The sequence below is a fragment of the Coregonus lavaretus genome, assembly GCF_964263955.1.
Source record: "Coregonus lavaretus genome assembly, chromosome: 18".
Taxonomy (NCBI): Eukaryota; Metazoa; Chordata; class Actinopteri; order Salmoniformes; family Salmonidae; genus Coregonus; species Coregonus lavaretus.
Window position 1 is genome coordinate 27,828,607 of NC_140005.1, and position 20,667 is coordinate 27,849,273.

Sequence of the window (20,667 nt, forward strand, 5' to 3'; positions counted from 1 at the left end):
GACAACCTTTAAATACTCCAGCCCTCCAGACTAGAGGCAAACATTCAGAAAGGGAGGGTATTTTTCATTGCGAGGATAGATTTCCTTACACTGATACTGAAGTGCCATGAAATTGGATATCACAATTGTCAGTCTGTTCAACGTAGATTACAACTAACACTGTATAGTTATTGTGTGTAGCTAACATAACTGCATGTAATATAGATAAGTCACTGAGATGAGTCAATCATGTGATTCATCTATTTGTCATAACCTTTGATATAACCTGTGAATTTTGGCTTTATGATTAAATGCAATATAGTGTTAACTAGATTGAACTGTCTGTGTGGGATAGGATCTTCTGGGAGATAGTGTTGTCTCAATCTTCTCTAACACTGTGGAGACTTATTCTCTTCGATATCGTCGGCATCCTGGAAGAACCTTGCATCTCACTTTTTGGTGATTTAGATTTTTTCGCATACATTGAAAGTAGTCATTCCCCCCAATATTCAGTGAATTAATTAATTATATTTTATTTTGGTGTCAAATTGCCAGTTAGCAACCCTAACCTTACGGGATTAATTGATAAATAAACAAACATTACAATGATTCACAGTGATAATTGAGTGACAATTCCTCCGGTGTTCTGCGCAGTGCGCACCACTGTCACTAGAACCGATGTGGATGTGGTGGAGGAGTCAGGCGCAGGACACAGAGGTTAAGTCCAACAGACTTTAATAGTCTAATGTTTACGAGAAAAACCCCGACCTCGAAATACACCAAGAGGCGAGGGAAAATTACGCACACGCGTAAACACTAAACACAAAACAAACAGGGTGCAAACACGTAGCTCCGACACAGTGGCAGTCATAACAACACACAATCATTCTAGTGCAAAACAAGGAACTTATAAGACACGTAATCAACACACAAATGGACACAGGTGTAACAGACAAACAAAAGCAATCAAATGACGAAACATAGAGCGGTGGCAGCTAGTACTCCGGGGACGGCGAACGCCGAAGCCTGCCCGAACTAGGAGGAGGAGCAGTCTCGGCCGAAACCGTGACAGTACCCCCCCCTTGACGCGCGGCTCCAGCCGTGCGCCGACCCCGGCCTCGGGGACGGCCAGGAGGACGCGGACCTGGGCGTGTGGGATGCCCATGGTGAAACTCAGTCAGGAGGGATGGATCGAGTATGTCCCTCCTGGGCACCCAGCACCGTTCCTCCGGACCGTACCCCTCCCACTCCACGAGATACTGGAGACCACTCATCCGGCGCCTCGAGTCCAAGATGGTCCGGACCCTGTACGCCGGGGCCCCCTCGATGTCCAAAGGGGGCGGAGGGGTCTCTCCTATCTCATCTTCTTGGAGTGGGCCAGCTACCACCGGCCTGAGAAGAGACACATGGAACGAGGGGTTAATATTTTTATACTCTATAGGCAGTTGTAACCTGTAACACACCTCGTTCAATCTTCTCAGGACTTTGAAGGGCCCCACAAACCGCCGACCCAGCTTCCGGCAGGGCAGGCGGAGGGGCAGGTTTCGAGTCGAGAGCCAGACTCGATCTCCCGGTGCGTACACCGGTCCCTCACTGCGGTGGCGATCGGCGCTCGCCTTTTGTTGACGGATGGCACGCTGCAGATGGACACGGGCAGCGTCCCACGTCTCCTCCGAGCGCCGAATCCACTCGTCCACCGCAGGGGCCTCGATCTGGCTCTCGTGCCATGGTGCCAGGACCGGCTGATAACCTAAAACACACTGGAAAGGTGTTAAATTGGTGGAGGAGTGGCGGAGAGAGTTCTGGGCCATCTCTGCCCAGGGGATGAACCTAGACCACTCCTCCGGCCGGTCCCGGCAATAGGACCTCAAAAACCTACCCACATCCTGGTTGACACGTTCCACCTGCCCATTGCTCTCTGGGTGGTACCCCGAGGTAAGGCTTACCGAGACCCCCAACCGTTCCATGAACGCCCCCCAAACTCTGGAGGTGAACTGGGGACCTCGGTCAGACACTATATCCTCGGGGACCCCATAGTGCCGGAACACATGGGTAAATAGGGCCTCAGCGGTTTGTAGGGCAGTAGGGAGACCCGGCATGGGAAGGAGACGACAGGCCTTGGAAAACCGATCCACAATGACCAAAATGGTGGTATTCCCCTGGGAGGGGGGTAGGTCGGTTACGAAATCCACCGATAGGTGGGACCATGGTCGTTGTGGAATGGGCAGGGGATGTAGCTTACCCCTGGGCAAATGTCTAGGCGCCTTACACTGGGCACACACCGAGCAGGAGGAGACATAAACCCTCACATCCCTAGCTAACGTTGGCCACCAGTATTTTATGCTAAGACAGTGCACGGTCCGGCCAATACCTGGATGTCCAGAGGAGGGTGATGTATGAGCCCAATAAATAAGTCGATCACGAATCTCGAGCGGAACGTACGTCCGCCCCACAGGACACTCGGGGGGAGTAGGGTCGGTACGCAGTGCCCGCTCGATTTCCGCATCGACCTCCCATACCACCGGAGCCACCAAACAAGACTCCGGCAATATGGAAGTAGGCTCGTTGGACCTCTCCTCTGTGTCATACCGCCGGGACAGGGCGTCTGCCTTACCATTCTGGGACCCAGGGATGTATGTGATCTTAAAAACAAACCGGGTTAGGAACATGTTCCACCTAGCCTGACGAGGGTTCAATCTCCTAGCTGCCCGGATGTACTCCAGGTTACGGTGATCAGTCAGAATGAGGAAAGGGTGTTGAGCCCCCTCAAGCCAATGCCTCCACACCTTTAGGGCCTGGACTACGGCTAACAGCTCCCTGTCCCCAACATCATAGTTGCGCTCCGCCGAGCTGAGCTTCTTGGAGTAGAATGCACGGGGGCGGAGTTTAGGTGGCGTGCCGGACCGTTGTGACAGAACTGCCCCAATACCGGTCTCGGACGCGTCTACCTCTACTTGGAATGGTAAAGAGGGATCCGGATGCGCCAGCACAGGAGCCGAGGTGAACAGGTTCTTTAGTTTGACAAATGCCCTGTCCGCCTCAGCCGACCACTGCAAACGAACCGGACCCCCCTTTAGCAGGGACGTAATGGGAGCTGCAACCTGTCCAAAACCCCGAATAAACCTCCGGTAGTAATTAGCAAAACCCAAGAACTGCTGCACCTCTTTTACAGTGGTTGGAGTTTGCCAATTACGCACGGCCGATACCCGGTCTACCTCTATCTCCACACCAGACACGGACAACCGATAACCCAAAAAGGAGATGGACTCCTGGAAGAACAGGCATTTCTCTGCCTTGACATACAAGTCATGCTCCAACAGTCTTCTCAACACTCGGCGCACCTGGGCTACATGCTCAGCTCGTGTAGAAGAATACACTAGGATGTCGTCGATGTAAACTACTACACCCTGCCCATGCATGTCCCGGAAAATCTCGTCAACAAAGGATTGGAAGACTGAAGGAGCATTCATTAACCCGTATGGCATGACGAGATACTCGTAATGACCCGAGGTGGTGCTAAATGCTGTTTTCCATTCATCCCCCTCCCTAATGCGCACCAGATTGTACGCGCTCCTGAGATCCAACTTTGTGAAGAACCGCGCTCCGCGTAATGATTCCGTCATCGTCGCAATCAGTGGAAGTGGGTAACTGTATTTAACTGTGATCTGATTGAGACTACGGTAATCAATACACGGGCGCAATCCCCCGTCCTTCTTCTTCACAAAGAAGAAACTCGAGGAGACCGGGGAAGTGGAGGACCGTATGTATCCCTGTGCCAAGGACTCGGCTATGTAAGTCTCCATAGCCGCTGTTTCCTCTTGAGACAGGGGATACACACGACTCCGTGGAAGAGCCGCTCCTGTCTGGAGATTTATCGCACAGTCCCCTTGTCTATGAGGAGGTAGCCGTGTTGCCCTCGATTTGCTAAAAACGAGTGCTAAATCCTCATACGCAGTGCGGGCACTTGGTTCGGACTCTCTACCGAGGTCGCCCCTACGGAAACACCTAGACATCTCCCTACACACTGGGCAGACCACTCCATAAGAGCCGTCTGTTGCCACGCTATGGTAGGATCATGGGTGCTTAACCAGGGAAGGCCCAACACCACGGGGTACGCAGGAGAGTCAATCAGATAAAACTGAATGATCTCCTCATGACCCCCCTGCGTCGTCATCGTCAGTGGTGCTGTGACCTCCCTGATCAGGCCCGACCCCAACGGCCGGCTGTCTAATGCGTGGACAGGAAATGGAGCTTCTACCGGCCGAAGGGGAATTCCTAACCTACAACAAAATGCCCGATCAATAAAGTTCCCAGCTGCGCCTGAATCTACTAGCGCCTTATGCTGGGAATGAGGTGCCACCTGTGGAAATCTCACAGGAATACTCATGTGACCAACAGAAAGCTCTGGGTAAGTGGGGCGCCTACTCACCTGAAATGACTCCCCAGTGCGTGGCCTGTTGTCACCTCTCCCAGGAGACCCTCCCCAGCACCTGGCCGTGGTGTGTCCTCCACGACCACAGGTGGTGCAGGGGATGGCCCCCCTCGGGTTCCCTCTCCTCCTCTCTCTAGCGCCAGCACCCCCGAGCTCCATGGGAATCGGCTCGGAGGTGCTGGAGGGTGGAATGGACGACCCCCACTCGGGACGTCCGCGGGTAGCCAGCAGGGTGTCTAGACGGTTGGAAATGTCCACCAACTGGTCGAACGACAGGTTGGTGTCCCTGCAGGCCAGCTCACGACGAACGTCCTCTCGTAGGCTACACCGGTAGTGGTCGATGAGGGCCCTCTCATTCCACCCCGCATCCGCCGCTAGTGTCCGGAACTCCAGTGCGAACTCCTGTGCGCTCCTCTTCCCCTGTCGGAGGTGGAATAGACGCTCTCCCGCCGCTTTCCCCTCAGGTGGATGATCGAAGACAGCCCTGAAGCGGCGGGAGAACTCCGCGTAGGTGATGGTTGCGGCGTCTATTCCCCTCCATTCGGCGTTGGCCCACTCCAACGCCTTGCCGGATAGACAGGAGATGAGGGCGGAGACGCTCTCGTATCCCGAGGGCGCCGGGTGTATGGTGGCAAGGTAAAGTTCCACCTGCAGGAGGAATCCCTGACACCCGGCTGCAGAACCGTCATATGCCCTCGGGAGCGAGAGCCGAATGCCACTGGGTTCCGGTGCTGAGAGAGGAGGACTGGCCGTTGGTGATGGGATGTTGTAAGAGTGCGTGGGCACCTCTCGATTCACCAATCGGCGCAGAGTGTTGGACACCTCGTCCATGGCGGTCCCGAGTTTCCGGATCATGGTGTCCTGGTAGTTGATCCGGTCTTCCAGGGATTCGGGTGCCGCCGCTGTTCCTGCTGACTCCATGTTGGTGTGTTGTTCTGTCACTAGAACCGATGTGGATGTGGTGGAGGAGTCAGGCGCAGGACACAGAGGTTAAGTCCAACAGACTTTAATAGTCTAATGTTTACGAGAAAAACCCCGACCTCGAAATACACCAAGAGGCGAGGGAAAATTACGCACACGCGTAAACACTAAACACAAAACAAACAGGGTGCAAACACGTAGCTCCGACACAGTGGCAGTCATAACAACACACAATCATTCTAGTGCAAAACAAGGAACTTATAAGACACGTAATCAACACACAAATGGACACAGGTGTAACAGACAGACAAAAGCAATCAAATGACGAAACATAGAGCGGTGGCAGCTAGTACTCTGGGGACGGCGAACGCCGAAGCCTGCCCGAACTAGGAGGAGGAGCAGTCTCGGCCGAAACCGTGACAACCACATAAAGAATGAAAAAGAAATCAATACATAATAGTAGATCAGGTTATCCAAGCTATAATAATAACAACCCTAGAGCAGTAAAATAATACAAATACAGATAAATTAAACAGAAGGTGTGAAAGTTGAATGACTCTAGGTCTAATACAAGTCATGCAAAATGCCTTGTGAACTCCCATTAATAGAATAAAGCGTTGTTGTTCTTAAAAAATAACTTTGTTGAAATACAGGGTGTCTCCAGGACGACGATATGCAGAGTCTGTGTCTGTGTCTTCAGATAGTTGCATGTTAAGTAATATTATACAGGTGATTTCAGGACTCAAACCGTGTTATTCAAAACATACAATCTGAAAATGAGTGAGATATGATTAAAAAGAGTGTATTATAAAAAAGCTATATTATGTAAATATGTATCAGCTGTCTGTGCTGATGAACTGCTGATATGGCAATGTGTCACAGCACTTTCTAATTAAATTGGCTGTTACAGAATAAAGCACATAATATTGAATAGCTTCCTCTCTTTGTCCCCATTACCTCGTGGTTAGTGTATAGGTGAAAGGACTACTAGGTTGAATAGCCATTTTAGCAGCAATACTTTACCCTTTTTACAATGTGTAATAATACCTATGTACTTACAGTGTAGGTACATATTGTTACATAACTACTTTCAGGTGTTATATCTGTTTGCAGCATGCACAACTTAAACTAAAATGTGCAGATATAAACTCATATTAATTTGAGTTTGTATAACATTTTATTGCAAATGGAAATGTCAACATTTGGGATTTTTGTTTTATTGGTTGTGCAAATGTTTTCTAATGCTTCTCAATTAACTTCAGAGGTTAAGCCCTACTGTTCTGATAAAAGGGTAATTAGAGACGTAACATTTGTAAGTAGGAGTGGTAGCTATCTGCTGTACGTGTGGCTAACTCTAAATTAAAGTGAAATTTGAATCCCAGACAACGTATGTGCTCAGTATAGTCTAGTAGATAATTGTAGCTCTTATTGTAAAGATAAAGAACAATCAAGTTATGTTGACTTAGGGACATATAAAGGGCATGGCAGAAATTAATATGAAACACGGTTATAATTAGACCATAAGTTATAATATTTTAGAGGCCAATAGAAACAGTAAGCAAACACAAAAGCAAATTATATTGTCAAGTTTAATTCATCAGTCCTTGAGAGTTATTTTTACATCTTGCTCCTGTGGCGGCCATGTTGTATAGAGTTGTCCTTCATGGCGTCCTCCACTAGGACCTGGTGGTAGGTGGGTAGGGGCTGCAGGTCGGCAACCGAGGACTCCACCGTGCGAAGCAGCCTGCTCAGCTTGTCGTTCTCCTTCAGGAACTCGGCAGAGCGGTTCCGCTCCACGTCAAACTGGGCCTGCATTTCAGACAGCTGAAAAAGCGAACCACTAGACATTAGACTGGATTTGTAGCTCAGGGCTCAATGTAGGCCCACATGCATAGCTTCCCTTTTATTATTATTATTTTATTTTTTTATACAAATTGAAAAAATGAAAAGCATGAGAGATAAGACTCACTTGAACTAAACAAGCATCCATCTTACCTGCATTTTCATCTCTCTCTGCCTCCGCCTCCAGATCTCCAGGTGCTCTTCAAGGGCTTGGACCTGGCATGTGTCCAGGCTGTTCTGTCTGTTGTCCAAGAGGCCTGCGGCCAGCACCTGCATGCTCTCTGTCTCCCTCTTCATGTCGGCCTTCAGCCTCTTCACAATGTCCCACTGTCCCCCCAGCGTCCTCTGCCACCTCCACAGCAACGTCTCCAGGCAGGAGTGCTGGTCCTGGGCTCCCTTCTCTGGTTCTAGGTCTGGGTTCCCTTGGGCCTGTTCTAGCATTTGTGGATCTGGGTGCATTGCCTGACACTGGTTTATGCACTCTGAGTTAAGGGCGTTTGCAGGCTTCCCCACCTCCTCCTCTTCTTCTTCCACCTCATCCTTCTTCCCAGCCCATCCACCCCAGCTTATCTTGCGGCGCAGTATGGCGCTGACCTCCTGCACCTTCTCCCTCATCCGCTCCACCAAGCCACCCATCTCCTGGTTGGTCTCCATCTCCTGGTGGACAGTGTCCCAGCTTTCCTGGGTGTCTTGCTCTTGCTCCAGCCTCAGCTCCTCTGACTTCTGCTCGGCCCTCTCCAGACGCTCCACCAGCCGCGATACTTGGTCCTTCTCTCTCTGCAGCTCCTCCTGAAGCTGCTGGACGGAGACCTGGTAGGAGCTCATGGGGTCTAATGATGGGGAGGGTGATGGTGATGCTGGTGTCTGCTGCTGGAGGCCCTCTAGGGCCTGGTGCAGGTCGGAGTGGAGCTTCATGGTGCGCCGCAGCCGGGGCCTGCTCTGAGTGTAGCCCTTGCCTTCAGCAGCATCAGCAACCATCTAAAAGAGAAGTAAGGGGAAGTATGTACAGCTGGCATAACTCCTCAATAAACAGTGCTAAGGTCAATGAGGAATAAACAGATACATAAATTTGACCTCATCTTGTTTGCCCTCCTCCTGATTGCCTGGCTTTTCCATGCTTCATGAAATAAAGAAGAAATGGTCAACAAGGAGTCATTTTCAACTTAAATCTGGGATTTTCAATTCCGGTCCCCAGCAATCATAAATGTGTTTGTGATTCAATAAATCAAATAATCATCAAGCTCTTGAGTAGCAACCTTTTTACACAGCCTTTCATTATCAATTTACTGACCTACGCTCTGCAAACTGATTGGCTGCTTTCTTCTGCTCGGTTTTGACTGTCTCAATCAAACTGTCGGTCATCTGCCTCTGTTCTCCCAACAAACAGGTAAGGGAGGACATTACACACACCACACACACTTCTGAAACAGGCTTTTTTTGCAGCAAATGCTAGGATCTTCCCCAAAAAACAGATTGGGAAACATCGCACCAAATTATAACATACATATTAGATGAAAATGAGTGCCATTGTTACCTTCATGGTTCAGCTGCTCCTCTTGGGCCCTCCAGTGGCTCTGGGCTGTGGAGAAGGTGTCCTGCAGGTCCTTCTGTCTCTGCTGGCACACAGACAGCTCGATCGCCAGGCCCTGGACGGCTTCCAGCAGCACGGCACGCTCCACACGCTGGGCCTCCTGGACTTTGCAGAGCTGCTGGTCCCCCTGCGGCCGAAAGTAACGTTTAACACACAATGAATATACAAGATCTATGTGACTGGGTTTCAACACAGATCACCTGCTCAGCGTCCCACATGACTGTGTTTGCCCGCTCAGCTAAAGCGTAGATGGTTGATCAAGAGCTCATCATCTCTTGCACATCTATCATTCCAGTGTTAATACTAATTGTAATTATTTTGCACTATGGCCTATTTATTGCCTTACCTCCATAACTTGCTACATTTGCACACACTATATATAGATTTTCTGTTGTATTTTTGACTTTATGTTTTGTTTTACCCCATATGTAACTCTGTGTTGTTGTTTTTATCGCACTGCTTTGCTTTATCTTGGCCAGGTCGCAGTTGTAAATGAGAACTTGTTCTCAACTGGCTTACCTGGTTAAATAAAATAAAATAAAAAGAGCATAAAGATGTCTTCAGGTCTCAGGCAAGGTTATTCATCAGTGGTTCACCAAATCACTGCTGTAATGCAGATGCTGGATAGCCGGTAAATGAGAATAAAGTAACTGCATGCTTTTTGTCATACTCCTAAAGTTGTACATAACATACCATAAAGGGAAGTAACAAGAAATAAGCACTACAGAAAGAGAGAGAAATAAAGAAGAAAAATATTTAAAAATTAGGCACTGACCTGCTCTTGCGTCATGTGGTATGGTGAAATGTAGCAGGACCTTCCTGAAACCTCCCTGTTCTGGTCGAGGAATTTTGGTTTACGTCATAAACAGGTTTATTTAAATACATTATGATGTCATCAATTATCATCAGAACAGTATGATGTCATGACCATAGAATTAGAATGAAATATTTCTATGGCCATGACTTGCTCAACTAGTTTGGTATTTCTGCAGCGCCACATGTTCATGCGTTGAGAAGAGGACACACAGGAATACAATTTTTTTAAACATATGAACTTTTATTAATCTACATATTTGAATTCAAGTTCAATCATTTTGCAAGTATGCATAACATTGTTAAATATGAATAATAATGTTTTATATGAATAGACTCTAAAGTGCCAAAATTCAGCATTTTGACATGTCCCTCTGACTTCTAGGAAGATTTTAACCCACTTAACCCAACATTTCTCCAAGTTTTCACCATCATTGTAAAGCCCTAGTTAAGTTATTTCTGGCGATTATTCTATATTTAATGTGATTAGTGATTCCTTTTAAGGTAAAAATAAATAAATAACCTGCCCCTCATTTTAAGGTCAACCCTGAACTGAACTCTTGTTTTAATATGGTAAAGCTATTCCTTTAAAAATATTTTTTTTCCAAAAGAAACATTGAACATCTTATAGTCAAACCCTAGTGTAAAAGCAGCTTTTTTGGCCATTTTCTGGTGGAAAACTGAGTGGGTCGAGCATACCACATCAACCCTGTTACCCATCGATAGACAGGCTAGAAATGCTTTAACAATTTCATTTTTATTTGTGAAGCTTGCATTCAATTGCCCCTCCCTGTTGCACACAACAAGCTTCCATTCCCCCTGTCACAGGGATTTATGGATGATTTTAGATGAAATCGTCAACCCTGTTACGGGCTCTTGAGATTGCACCAATTTGTAAGTCGCTCTGGATAAGATCGTCTGCTAAATGACGTAAATGTAAATGTAAATGTAAATGAGATGGGAAAACAGGTTTTTTTTATTAAGTTGAACATGTGCTCTTTATGACAGAATGTAACAATTTTGAGAAACAAAACTAACTTTTTACCATTGTTACACTACTCAAAAGGCACCCAATTGGTGGAACGACCCTCATACTCATACAGTAGCAAAGCATTTACACTTAGTGTACAATTAGTGCCAGAAATTGGTTACAAATTTCTCAAACATCGTCCACCTTGTAATTTACCCAACATTTCAACATAAACAGATTAATTATATTCTAATTCGTAAACAAAGATCACACATCCCTTTAACAAACTGATCACAGACATACCTACAGTGAATCTGATGCAATGTCAATTCAATCCAATAAATTCACTCTCAATTCACTCGCTCCCTTTGCAAATCCACATCTTGTTTTGCTTTGTGATCAATCACTCTTAAAAGCCTACTTTGTAAATATTAATAGACATTCCACAAGGACTAAGGTATTTTAGTTGGCAGCACAAGATTATAAAATGATTGTTTTATTCTACAGTCGATGAATCCAAACCTGAGATATGTTTGTCTTGCCGACGGCCACTCTTTGACTGGTAGAGATTGACCCCAAGTACAGATCTTGGATAAGGTTTCCCTAACCTTAACCATTAGGTAGCAAAGGCTACTTTGGATCAGCACTTATGGACAACGTTCATTTACCAGTGTGGACTACATCCCTGGCTCTTGCACCCAACTAATAGTGTTGCTGAATATTTTTCTAGGAGTGTATGTGATGTGTATCTAGTATTCCACAAGTTAAACAATTATTCTCATGCAGTGAACACTGGGCATGTTTTGCAGTCCTCCGGCTTACAGTAGTATAAGTAGATACTGTAGGCTATCATCCATTCTGATGATGTGGTTAATGTTGAATATTTGGACACACATGACTGAAAAAGTCATCATCATCAAAAGCAGTGATATATTTAGTCCGTTTCAACATTGCAATTTGATATAGCCTTTCCCACATGAATTGACAATGAAGAACCACAAGGAAAAGTGCTTGTTAGCCTTACAGCACCATCTTCTGGTTACATTTGGAGTGATATTCCACTCTCATTATAAATAAATAAATAAAAATAAATAGGTCATTTAGCAGACGCTCTTATCCAGAGCGACTTACAGGAGCAATTAGGGTTAAGTGCCTTGCTCAAGTGCACATCGACAGATTTTTCACCTAGTCAGCTCGGGGATTAGAACCAGCGACCTTTCGGTTACTGGCACAACGCTCTTAACCACTAAGCTACCTGCCGCCCTGACCCACAAGGGTATGATTAACAAGGGTATGATTCCTGACAATGTATGTAACAGTGGAGGCTGCTGAAGGGAGTGAACGGAGTGAATGGAAACCATGTGTTTGATGTATTGGATACCATTCCACCCATTACCCCGAGCCCGTCCTCCCCAATTAAGGTGCCACCAACCTCCTGTGGTATGTACCACTCTCATTCAAAAGGATAGGCTTGATGTAAGTGCAAGTTAAACATCTATGCTTGTCATGAGCACACATTTCTCCTATACTTTGAGCTTACATGCATGTCAAAGGGAGATGTTTGAATGCATATTAAAAGTAGGGGGACAACTTCAGTTACTATAGAACCTAATAAACCAGTCAGTGATATGCAGTCCAGGTCCTTTTGAGGCATGCAGGTGTTAGGATGTTGCTCCCAATTTGCCTTAAAGGTGCAATCTGTAAGATGTCCTGATGGTCATTGGTAATTAAAACTAATGCAGCAGCAACAGACCTGTTGATTTTTTATAATTACTAACAGGCTTGACTCCTTATAACCCACAAACTAAAGGACCTTTTACGCCATTCCATTGTTTATAACAAAATGGCATGTAGCATCAGATGTTGAGAAAAGTAATGTTGCTCTCCTGGAATGTCATTCCTTGACCACTACAAATATACTGTATCATAGAAATTAAGAGCTGCTGGTATGTGCAAATCTCATAGAAAACTCCTTGGAATGTGGTCTGACGGGCCCACTCCATGGTTTAGGCTACTGGTTCTGAATGATGTTTCAAATGATTTATTTTTTCCCCCACATAATATAATTCCCTGAACACCATAGATATCATCTAACAGATTGCACCTTTAAATGCTTATGCTACTTGAAGCAATGGCTGCATCCAAATACTACTGACATACTTTCTTTCCTTGATTGCTATCACTCATGATCAAAATCTCTTAACACTTGAAATTATAGTTACCAGTTAATTTGTGAGACACAAAACTAGTTAAAGGTAGAGCCAGCTATATGATGTACAGTTGAAGTCGGAAGTTTACATTCACTTAGGTTGGAGTCATTAAAACTCGACACTCCACAAGTTTCTTGTTAACAAACTATAGTTTTGGCAAGTCGTTTAGGACATCTACTTTGTGTATGACACAAGTAATTTTTCCAACAATTGTTTACAGACAGATTATTTCACTTATAATTCACTGTATCACAATTCCAGTGGGTCAGAAGTTTACATACACTAAATTGACTGTGCCTTTAAACAGCTTGGAAAATTCCAGAAAATGATGTCAAGGCTTTAGAAGCTTCTGATAGGCTTAATAGACATCATTTGACTCAATTGGAAGTGTACCTGTGGATGTATATCAAGGCCTACCTTCAAACTCAGTGCCTCTCTGCTTGACATCATGGGAAAATCAAAAGAAATCAGCCAAGACCTCACAATTTTTTTTTTTAGAACTCCACAAGTCTGGTTCATCCTTGGGAGCAATTTCCAAACACCTGAAGGTACCACGTTCATCTGTACAAACAATAGTACGCAAGTATAAACACCATGGGACCACACAGCCGTCATACCGCTCAGGACGGAGACGCGTTCTGTCTCCTAGAGGTCAACGAACTTGGTGCGAAAAGTGCGAATCAATCCCAGAACAAGGAATCTGGAGGAATCAGGTACAAAAGTATCTATACCCACAGTAAAACAAGTCCTATATCGACATAACCTGAAAGGCCGCTCAGCAAGGAAGAAGCCACTGCTCCAAAACCGCCGTAAAAAAGCCAGACTATGGTTTGCAACTGCACATGGGGACAAAGATCGTACTTTTTGGAGAAATGTCCTCTGGTCTGATGAAACAAAAATAGAACTGTTTGGCCATAATGACCATCGTTATGTATGGAGGAAAAAGGGTGTTGCTTGCAAGCCGAAGAACACCATCCCAACCGTGAAGCACGGGGGTGGCAGCATCATGCTGTGGGGATAGCAACACCTCAAGACATCAGTCAGGAAGTTAAAGCTTGGTCGCAAATGGGTCTTCCAAATGGACAATGACCCCAAGCATACTTCCAAAGTTGTGACAAAATGGCTTAAGGACAACAAAGTCAAGGTATTGGAGTGGCCATCACAAAGCCCTTACCTCAATCCTATAGAAAATGTGTGGGCAGAACTGAAAAAGCGTGTGCGAGCAAGGAGGCCTACAAACCTGACTCAGTTACACCAGCTCTGTCAGGAGGAATGGGCCAAAATTCACCCAACTTATTGTGGGAAGCTTGTGGAAGGCTACCCGAAACGTTTGACCCAAGTTAAACAATTTAAAGGCAATGCTACCGAATACTAATTGAGTGTATGTAAACTTCTGACCTACTGGGTATGTGATGAAATAAATAAAAGCTGAAATAAATCATTCTCTCTACTATTATTCTGACATTTCACATTCTTAAAATAAAGTGGTGATCCTAATTGACTTAAGACAGGGAATTTTTACTAGGATTAAATGTCAGGAATTGTGAAAAACTGAGTTTAAATGTATTTGGCTAAGGTGTATGTAAACTTCCGACTTCAACTGTAGATGCACAAAGTAAACAGTATAGTGGGTCTTCCAAATGGACAATTTCCGCAACAACCAAGAGAGTTGGAGCGTGACGCTAAATTTCTCTGCTGTTTTTGTCCAGTAGCTACCATGCTGTAAGAGCTTGAAGCGAAACCGTGTACATGCGCAGATACTGTACGTGACTGTGTGAGTATGAAGTCTTGCATCTTGCTCATCGCAATATCTGCAGTGCTGCTCATGCAATGTCATTTCGCTGACTCTACCTTTAAGCTCTGAGACATATTGCTTTCACTGATCCAGGTCTTTCAAATCAGTACTCACACATGTAAGGAGATGAGACATCGCCTTTGAGTATTGGGATACAGTTAGTGAGCCAAGTGGTCTGATTTAGAGTTAGATTTGATTTAAAAGCTTGAAACCAGGCAACCAGTAGTTAGAAGCAAGGCCTCCATTTTATTCAGCAGCACTCTAAATGTTCATCCATATAACCTATAGTGTAGTTGGCCACTATGAAGCTGAGCATCGAGGAACGCTCACCGAATCTAGGAAGCCTTAATGCAAACAGAACAGACAGTGAGGGACTCAGGCTGTAAGTAAAAATTCTTTCATTTTTAGACACCGGAGCTCCCAACTGCCAATCAAACAGGCCGGAGATCCAGTTACTTCTGGATGAAGATGATGACAATGCACAGAGTCCCCACCAGCCCCAGCGCTTGGATGCCCAGGAACCACAGTAGGACCCAGAAAATGATGATGATCACAGGCTCCACAATCTTCTCCCCAAAGTACATCTGGGTGAAGCCCGCGCTGCGCAGGCACTTGTTCAGCTGCCCGAACAGGGTCCCCATCCGCTCGCAGTCGTCCACCTGAGGTCTGGTCGTGGGGTCGTCAATGAGGGGCCACCTGGCCATATGGTCACTGGCTGGGCGTGGTCTGGCCCTGGGATCTACGGAACGACATAACCTGGCTCTGGGGTCAGCGACGGGGCGGGACCTGGTTCCGGGGTCACCAGAGGGGCGTGACCACCAAGTCCCGGGGTCACCAGGAGGGCCTTGCCACCTAGGTCCAGGTGGTCTGACTCTGGGGTCATCCTGAAAAGACAAGTATGGAGTAAGTTTAAATGACACCCCTATTCCCCATACAGTGTGCTGGACTACAATTCTCCAGGGTGACATAGGGCTCTGTTCAAAATAAGTAGCTACACTACATGGAATGTACAGTATAGGATACCATACCAAGGATAGGCATGTGGTCGTGTATAGTTTATTAGGATCCCCATTACCTACTGCACATGCAGCAGCTACTATTCCTGGGGTCCACATAAAATGTACAAATACATGACAAAGTACAGAACAGTAATAGACAAGAACAATAAGAGTTATATATAGGAAAGACACCAAGAGACAACAAAAATACTATTTACACACTATTCATATACACATGTTCATATTCTTATATACAGTACAGTTAAAGTAGATCTTTAGAAAGAGGAGAGGCGCTGTGATACAATGTTTTTTTAATCTGTTTTTTAACGCTAAACTTTTTGCCTGAGTAACCTCTGGTGGCAGAGCATTCCATGACGACTTAGCTCTATACATAACTGAGCGACGCATTAAATCTGTTTTTGGTTTGGGTACCATGAAGAAACCCATAGTGGAGTGTTTGGTGGGGTATGTGGGTCTGTTTGAAGTGTATGCAAATAGATTATACAAGTGGTTAGGCATTTTCAACACACAAATGTTCCTTAAAAAGACTAGAAAATAAGTAGTCAATTTCTCCTCATCCCTCAACCATGAAAGACTATCATGCATATTGTTGATGTTAGTTCTGTGTCTGTCGTTAAGGGCAAAGCGTGCTGCTTTGTTTTGAGGTCTTTCTTTGCTGCACCTGACAATATTACGGACAGTAATCAAGATGGGACAAAATCAATGCCTGAACAACAGTTTATCTTTGTGTCAAAAACACAAAATATATTTTTATAACAGACATACCTCTCCCCATCTTCACAACAACTTTGCCAATATGACTTGACCATGATAACTGACCATCCAATGTTACTCCTAGAAGTTCAGCTTCTTCAACTTGTTCAATGGTCACATCCTTTATGCACAACTCCAGTTGAGGTTTAGGTCTAAGAGATTGCTTTGAACCAAATACAATGCTTTTGGTTTTAGATGTATTTAAGACCAGTTTATTGTCAGGGGTCGCGTTAACGCAGAATTCCGCGTTTTTCACGAAAAAAATAAGAAGATAAAACGCATAAGAAATATCTTGCTGCATTTGTAAACTGAGGTTTAATTGCTTCTTATTGTAATTTCTGCTTGGCATCAGACACATTTTGTGCTTCAGTTGCACTTCTCTACTCGGATGAGAATTCACAAACGGCCATTCTATCAGCAGACAGAGCACTGACTGGTGTGTAGCTACTTTTCCTCACATACTTTTCTCGGGGTAGCCTCCTTTTCTCTGGTAAAATGCAAGATTAACATCAAGCAAAACATTAGGAAATGTAGCTGACAACATTATTTCAATGATAAACATTAGAAATATGATGGCTATGCATCGTTTGTGCAGAAAAGACCTTGCTTTTTTATTGTAAGCTCATTTACTATAAAATATATTTTGATTTGTTTAACACTTTTTTGGTTACTACATGATTCCATGTGTTATTTCATAGTTTTGATGTCTTCACTATTATTCTACAATGTAGAAAATAGTAAAAATAAAGAAAAACCCTTCATTGAGTAGGTGTGTCCAAACTTTTGACTGGTACTGTATGTATGCAGAAAGTCAGTAGTTAACTTGTTCTTTTAAAAATAGCATTGTATTTGTTCAAACAATTCTCCCATCTAGGTTGTCTATACGTGGTGGCTTATCATTATTGATGGATAACAACCGTTTTTCCACCTCTTCCACACAAACTTCACCAAACTCTTTCATTATTAGATATTTACATTTACACAAATATGATGGTTCACTGTTCAATGTCATTTCACTTCTCAATTTGTCCACTTTACCAGTGAAATAGTCATTGAAATGATTGGCTATATCAAAATGTTTTGTTATAAATGACCCATCAACTTCAATGAACAATGGAGATTAATTGGTGAGGGGGGAGTATGCTGTCCACTCTGGAAGGGAACCAATGGCGTAGGGTGGAGCTGGCATCTCTGGATGGGGCCTGGTGGTGTAGAGTTGAGCTGGCCTCTCTGGAAGGGGCCCGATGGTGCAGGGTGGTGTTGGCCTCTCTGGATGGGGCCTGTTGGTGCAGGGTAGAGCTGGCCTCTCTGGATGTGGCTCGGTGGTGTACGGTGGTGCTGGTCTCTCTTGGTGGGGGCTGGTGGTCGTGATCTTGGAGGATGTATGGCTGAGTTCCTCTTATTTTTGTTTTTGCTTTGTCTGGGAGCAGTTTCATTTAGTTTCCTAGCAAAAACCTTGACACCCTGTTTGTTCAAGTGTACTAGGTCGTACATCAGCTGGGGTTAATTTCCTGGTGGTTCGCTAGGTAAACATTGTCCAAGAGAGCACAGCTTCTAGACAGCTCAGCGTTGTTGCTCTGAATAATGTAGAAGGGCACATCTCCACGTGGCAACAGGGGTGGACATAGTGATTTTGGTTTTAGGAAATTTCTCTGCAGCTCTGGCTGCCACTTGCTGCATTGCAGGAGCTACATGTCCTCTCATTGCCATCAAATCATTAGTACCTGTGTGAATTGTATTATGTTTGGCCCCCTTTCATTTGTTCCTTGACAGACTTTTCAAGGCACTTGCTGATGTTGGGCACCATAGCTTTCTGACTGACATGCCAGGGAATAGCAGTTTCTCTCTGAGAATTTCCAATTATAGTCACATAAAATGAAGGCCATAGGGTGCTCTGCCTTTGTGCTGCTGTTGTGGGCTGTGGTGTCTGGAGTGATGTTATTTGGATGGAGTGGGGTGGGGATCACAGGTGGCCTTTCATTGTCTTCCTCTCTCCTGAGTGTCCCAGCATGGCTCTGCTGGCGCTCTGGGGGTGTGGTAGTGAGGGTTGTGGTATGCTCCAGTTGTTCTCTTAGACTGTGGATGGTGGTGTCTCTGAGTTGTAGAGATTATATGACTGCTGACAACTCCTTTTCTAGCTCCTCCCTAATGTCAGCTACCTCTCTCCCCATTACACTCTAAACCTTTGCCAGTTTCTCTCTCAGCTCCTCCTTATCCTGCCTCAGAACTGTCACCTCACCACGAAGCTCATTCACCTCTGCCTCCAGTCGGGAGATCCTCCCAAAGGCCTGGGACAGCTGGGCCAGGTTGTCACTCTCCATGTCTGCTAGGGTGGCTTGGTTAGATATGAGGGTGGGGGAACTTTTGGAATTAACTGATTTCTCATCAGGTCTGTCTTCTGATTGAAGTGTAGTAGTTAGAGTTCCATTCTCTTTCATGGTGTCTGCTAGCTCTTTCAGTGATGTGCCATAAGGCTGTGTGAATAGGACTCTTATTACAACAGAGCATAAATTATGTGCATTATGCTGGAGTCATAAGACTGCCTGTCAGCCTTGAAATGTAACTGTTGGTTGTGTAAGTAGCTAGGTGACAGCAGAATCTTTGGCCAAAGCAATAACAATAAATGTTGTTCACTAGTTTACTCCAAGTAGGGAAAGGGTGGTGGGGTTGGAAAGTAATAAAGGGGAATATATATTTTTTTAAAGGATATGTATGTGTGTATGTATGTATGTATGTATGTATGTATGTATGTATGTATGTGTGTATGTATATATATATATATATATATATATATATATATATATATATATATATGTGTGTGTGTGTATGTATGTATGTATGTATATATATATATATATATATATATATATATATATATATATATATATATAAACATGGGGGATTGGAAGTGATGCAGACAATTACATTGATGGAAGTTACAATCTATCTGCAATATTAAGCTGATATTATGGAGGACTAAAAGTGCCACAATTAAATAAATAAATACACCATTAAATAATTACTTAAATGTGTCATTAATTAATTCAAATTATAATTAAATACATAAATGTGTAATTAAATGTATCATTAATTAATTCAAATACCGATTCATTTTATGTAAAATACATATATAATTATTTCACTATTTACATTTACATTTCATGATCCTGCATTGCAGTGATTCATGAATTACTTAAAACTGTCAAACTGACCCATCAAAGTCAGTGGGCGGGGCTAACGCGAATCTAGTCTGATCCATTGCTTTGGTCTGAAGTAGAGTAGGCCAACCTGGATAGAGACAATGGAGGATCTCCGTGAACTTTCCAGGGAGTTGGTTAGAGACATTTTAAACTTAGCAGATGATGTAGAAGCAGGACCTGCTGACATTATCCGGAATTGATTTGTCTTGGCTTGATGCAGAGGGTAACCAATCAGGCGTTAGGTTCCGCCTACCAACTTTTGATGGGTCAGTTTGACAGTTTTAAGTAATTCAGGAAGCACTCCAACGCAGGACCATGAAATGTAAATGTAAATAGTGAAATTATTATATATGTATTTTACATAAAATGAATCGGTATTTGAATTAATTAATGACACATTTAATAACACATTTATGTATTTAATTCTAATTTTAATTAATTAATGACACATTTAAGTAATTATTTAATGGTGTATTTATTTATTTAATTGTGGCACTTTTAGTCCTCCATATGATATACCCCCTTAAAAAAATTAAATAATAATAATAATAATAATAATAATAATAATAATAATAATAAATGCACTAAATGTAGATGTCAATGTTCCCTCCCTGATGACCCGAGGTACACTGATCACACATCTCTCTCCTGTCATATCTAGCTGTTAGCTAACTATCGAGCTGCCCTCATGTCATCATGACTCGAATGCATGGCAAGGGATTTACTCGCTAATAATAATCCAGGCAAGTGAGCACAACATGAATTGTAAATCACCTAGCTAGGCCTAAACCTTTGAACTCGTAGCACCTTCATAAATATTGCACTGCTAGCATTGCCTAGCTAGCTAACTACATCTGCTGGGTAGCATTTGCTAACGAAGTTAACGTTACCACAGATAGAACAATGAGGGTTCGTTCTAAAAAATATTTGACGTTACGTTAGCTACCTGGAACTTTTGCCTTGCTGTGTAGTTGGGTGGATGGTGAGATTGACACCTTCTTCGACTCTCTAGCTCCTCAAACTCCCGCCGATGCAGTACCGGTTGATCATTCACAGTTCGTGGTATGGTGGACATGTTATACACACCGTTAGAATGATGTTTCAGTAAACAAACGAAACATCCAAGACTGTCAATGGCACTT

The 20,667-nt window shown here is 44.3% G+C and overlaps 2 protein-coding genes across 2 annotated transcripts; both read right to left on the reverse strand.

Moving 5' to 3' along the window:
* Window positions 1-6,949: 6,949 nt before the first annotated feature.
* LOC311145617 (uncharacterized protein) lies at window positions 6,950-8,766 on the reverse strand (the record flags this gene model as incomplete). Its single annotated transcript, XM_084181891.1, has 3 exons — window positions 8,709-8,766; window positions 7,328-8,152; window positions 6,950-7,156 (listed from the first exon to the last, which is right to left on the reverse strand). Exons 1-3 carry the CDS (start codon window positions 8,712-8,714, stop codon window positions 6,950-6,952), a joined length of 1,038 nt encoding a protein of 345 aa, XP_084038017.1. The 5' UTR covers window positions 8,715-8,766.
* A 6,004-nt stretch (window positions 8,767-14,770) lies between these two features.
* LOC311145781 (uncharacterized protein) lies at window positions 14,771-20,667 on the reverse strand. The gene is made up of 2 exons (XM_084182092.1): window positions 20,472-20,667; window positions 14,771-15,437 (listed from the first exon to the last, which is right to left on the reverse strand). The coding sequence occupies exons 1-2, from the start codon at window positions 20,598-20,600 to the stop codon at window positions 15,006-15,008; spliced, it is 561 nt and encodes a 186-aa protein (XP_084038218.1). The 5' UTR covers window positions 20,601-20,667; the 3' UTR covers window positions 14,771-15,005.

Bases quoted from the DNA above. Each gene is read 5' to 3' on its own strand.
- LOC311145781 (XM_084182092.1), bottom strand. From the start codon at position 20,600: ATGTCCACCATACCACGAACTGTGAATGATCAACCGGTACTGCATCGG. The intron at 15,438-20,471 runs GTAGCTAACGTA...TTGTCTTTTCAG, and splicing joins CAGCAAGGCAAAAGTTCCAG to GATGACCCCAGAGTCAGACC.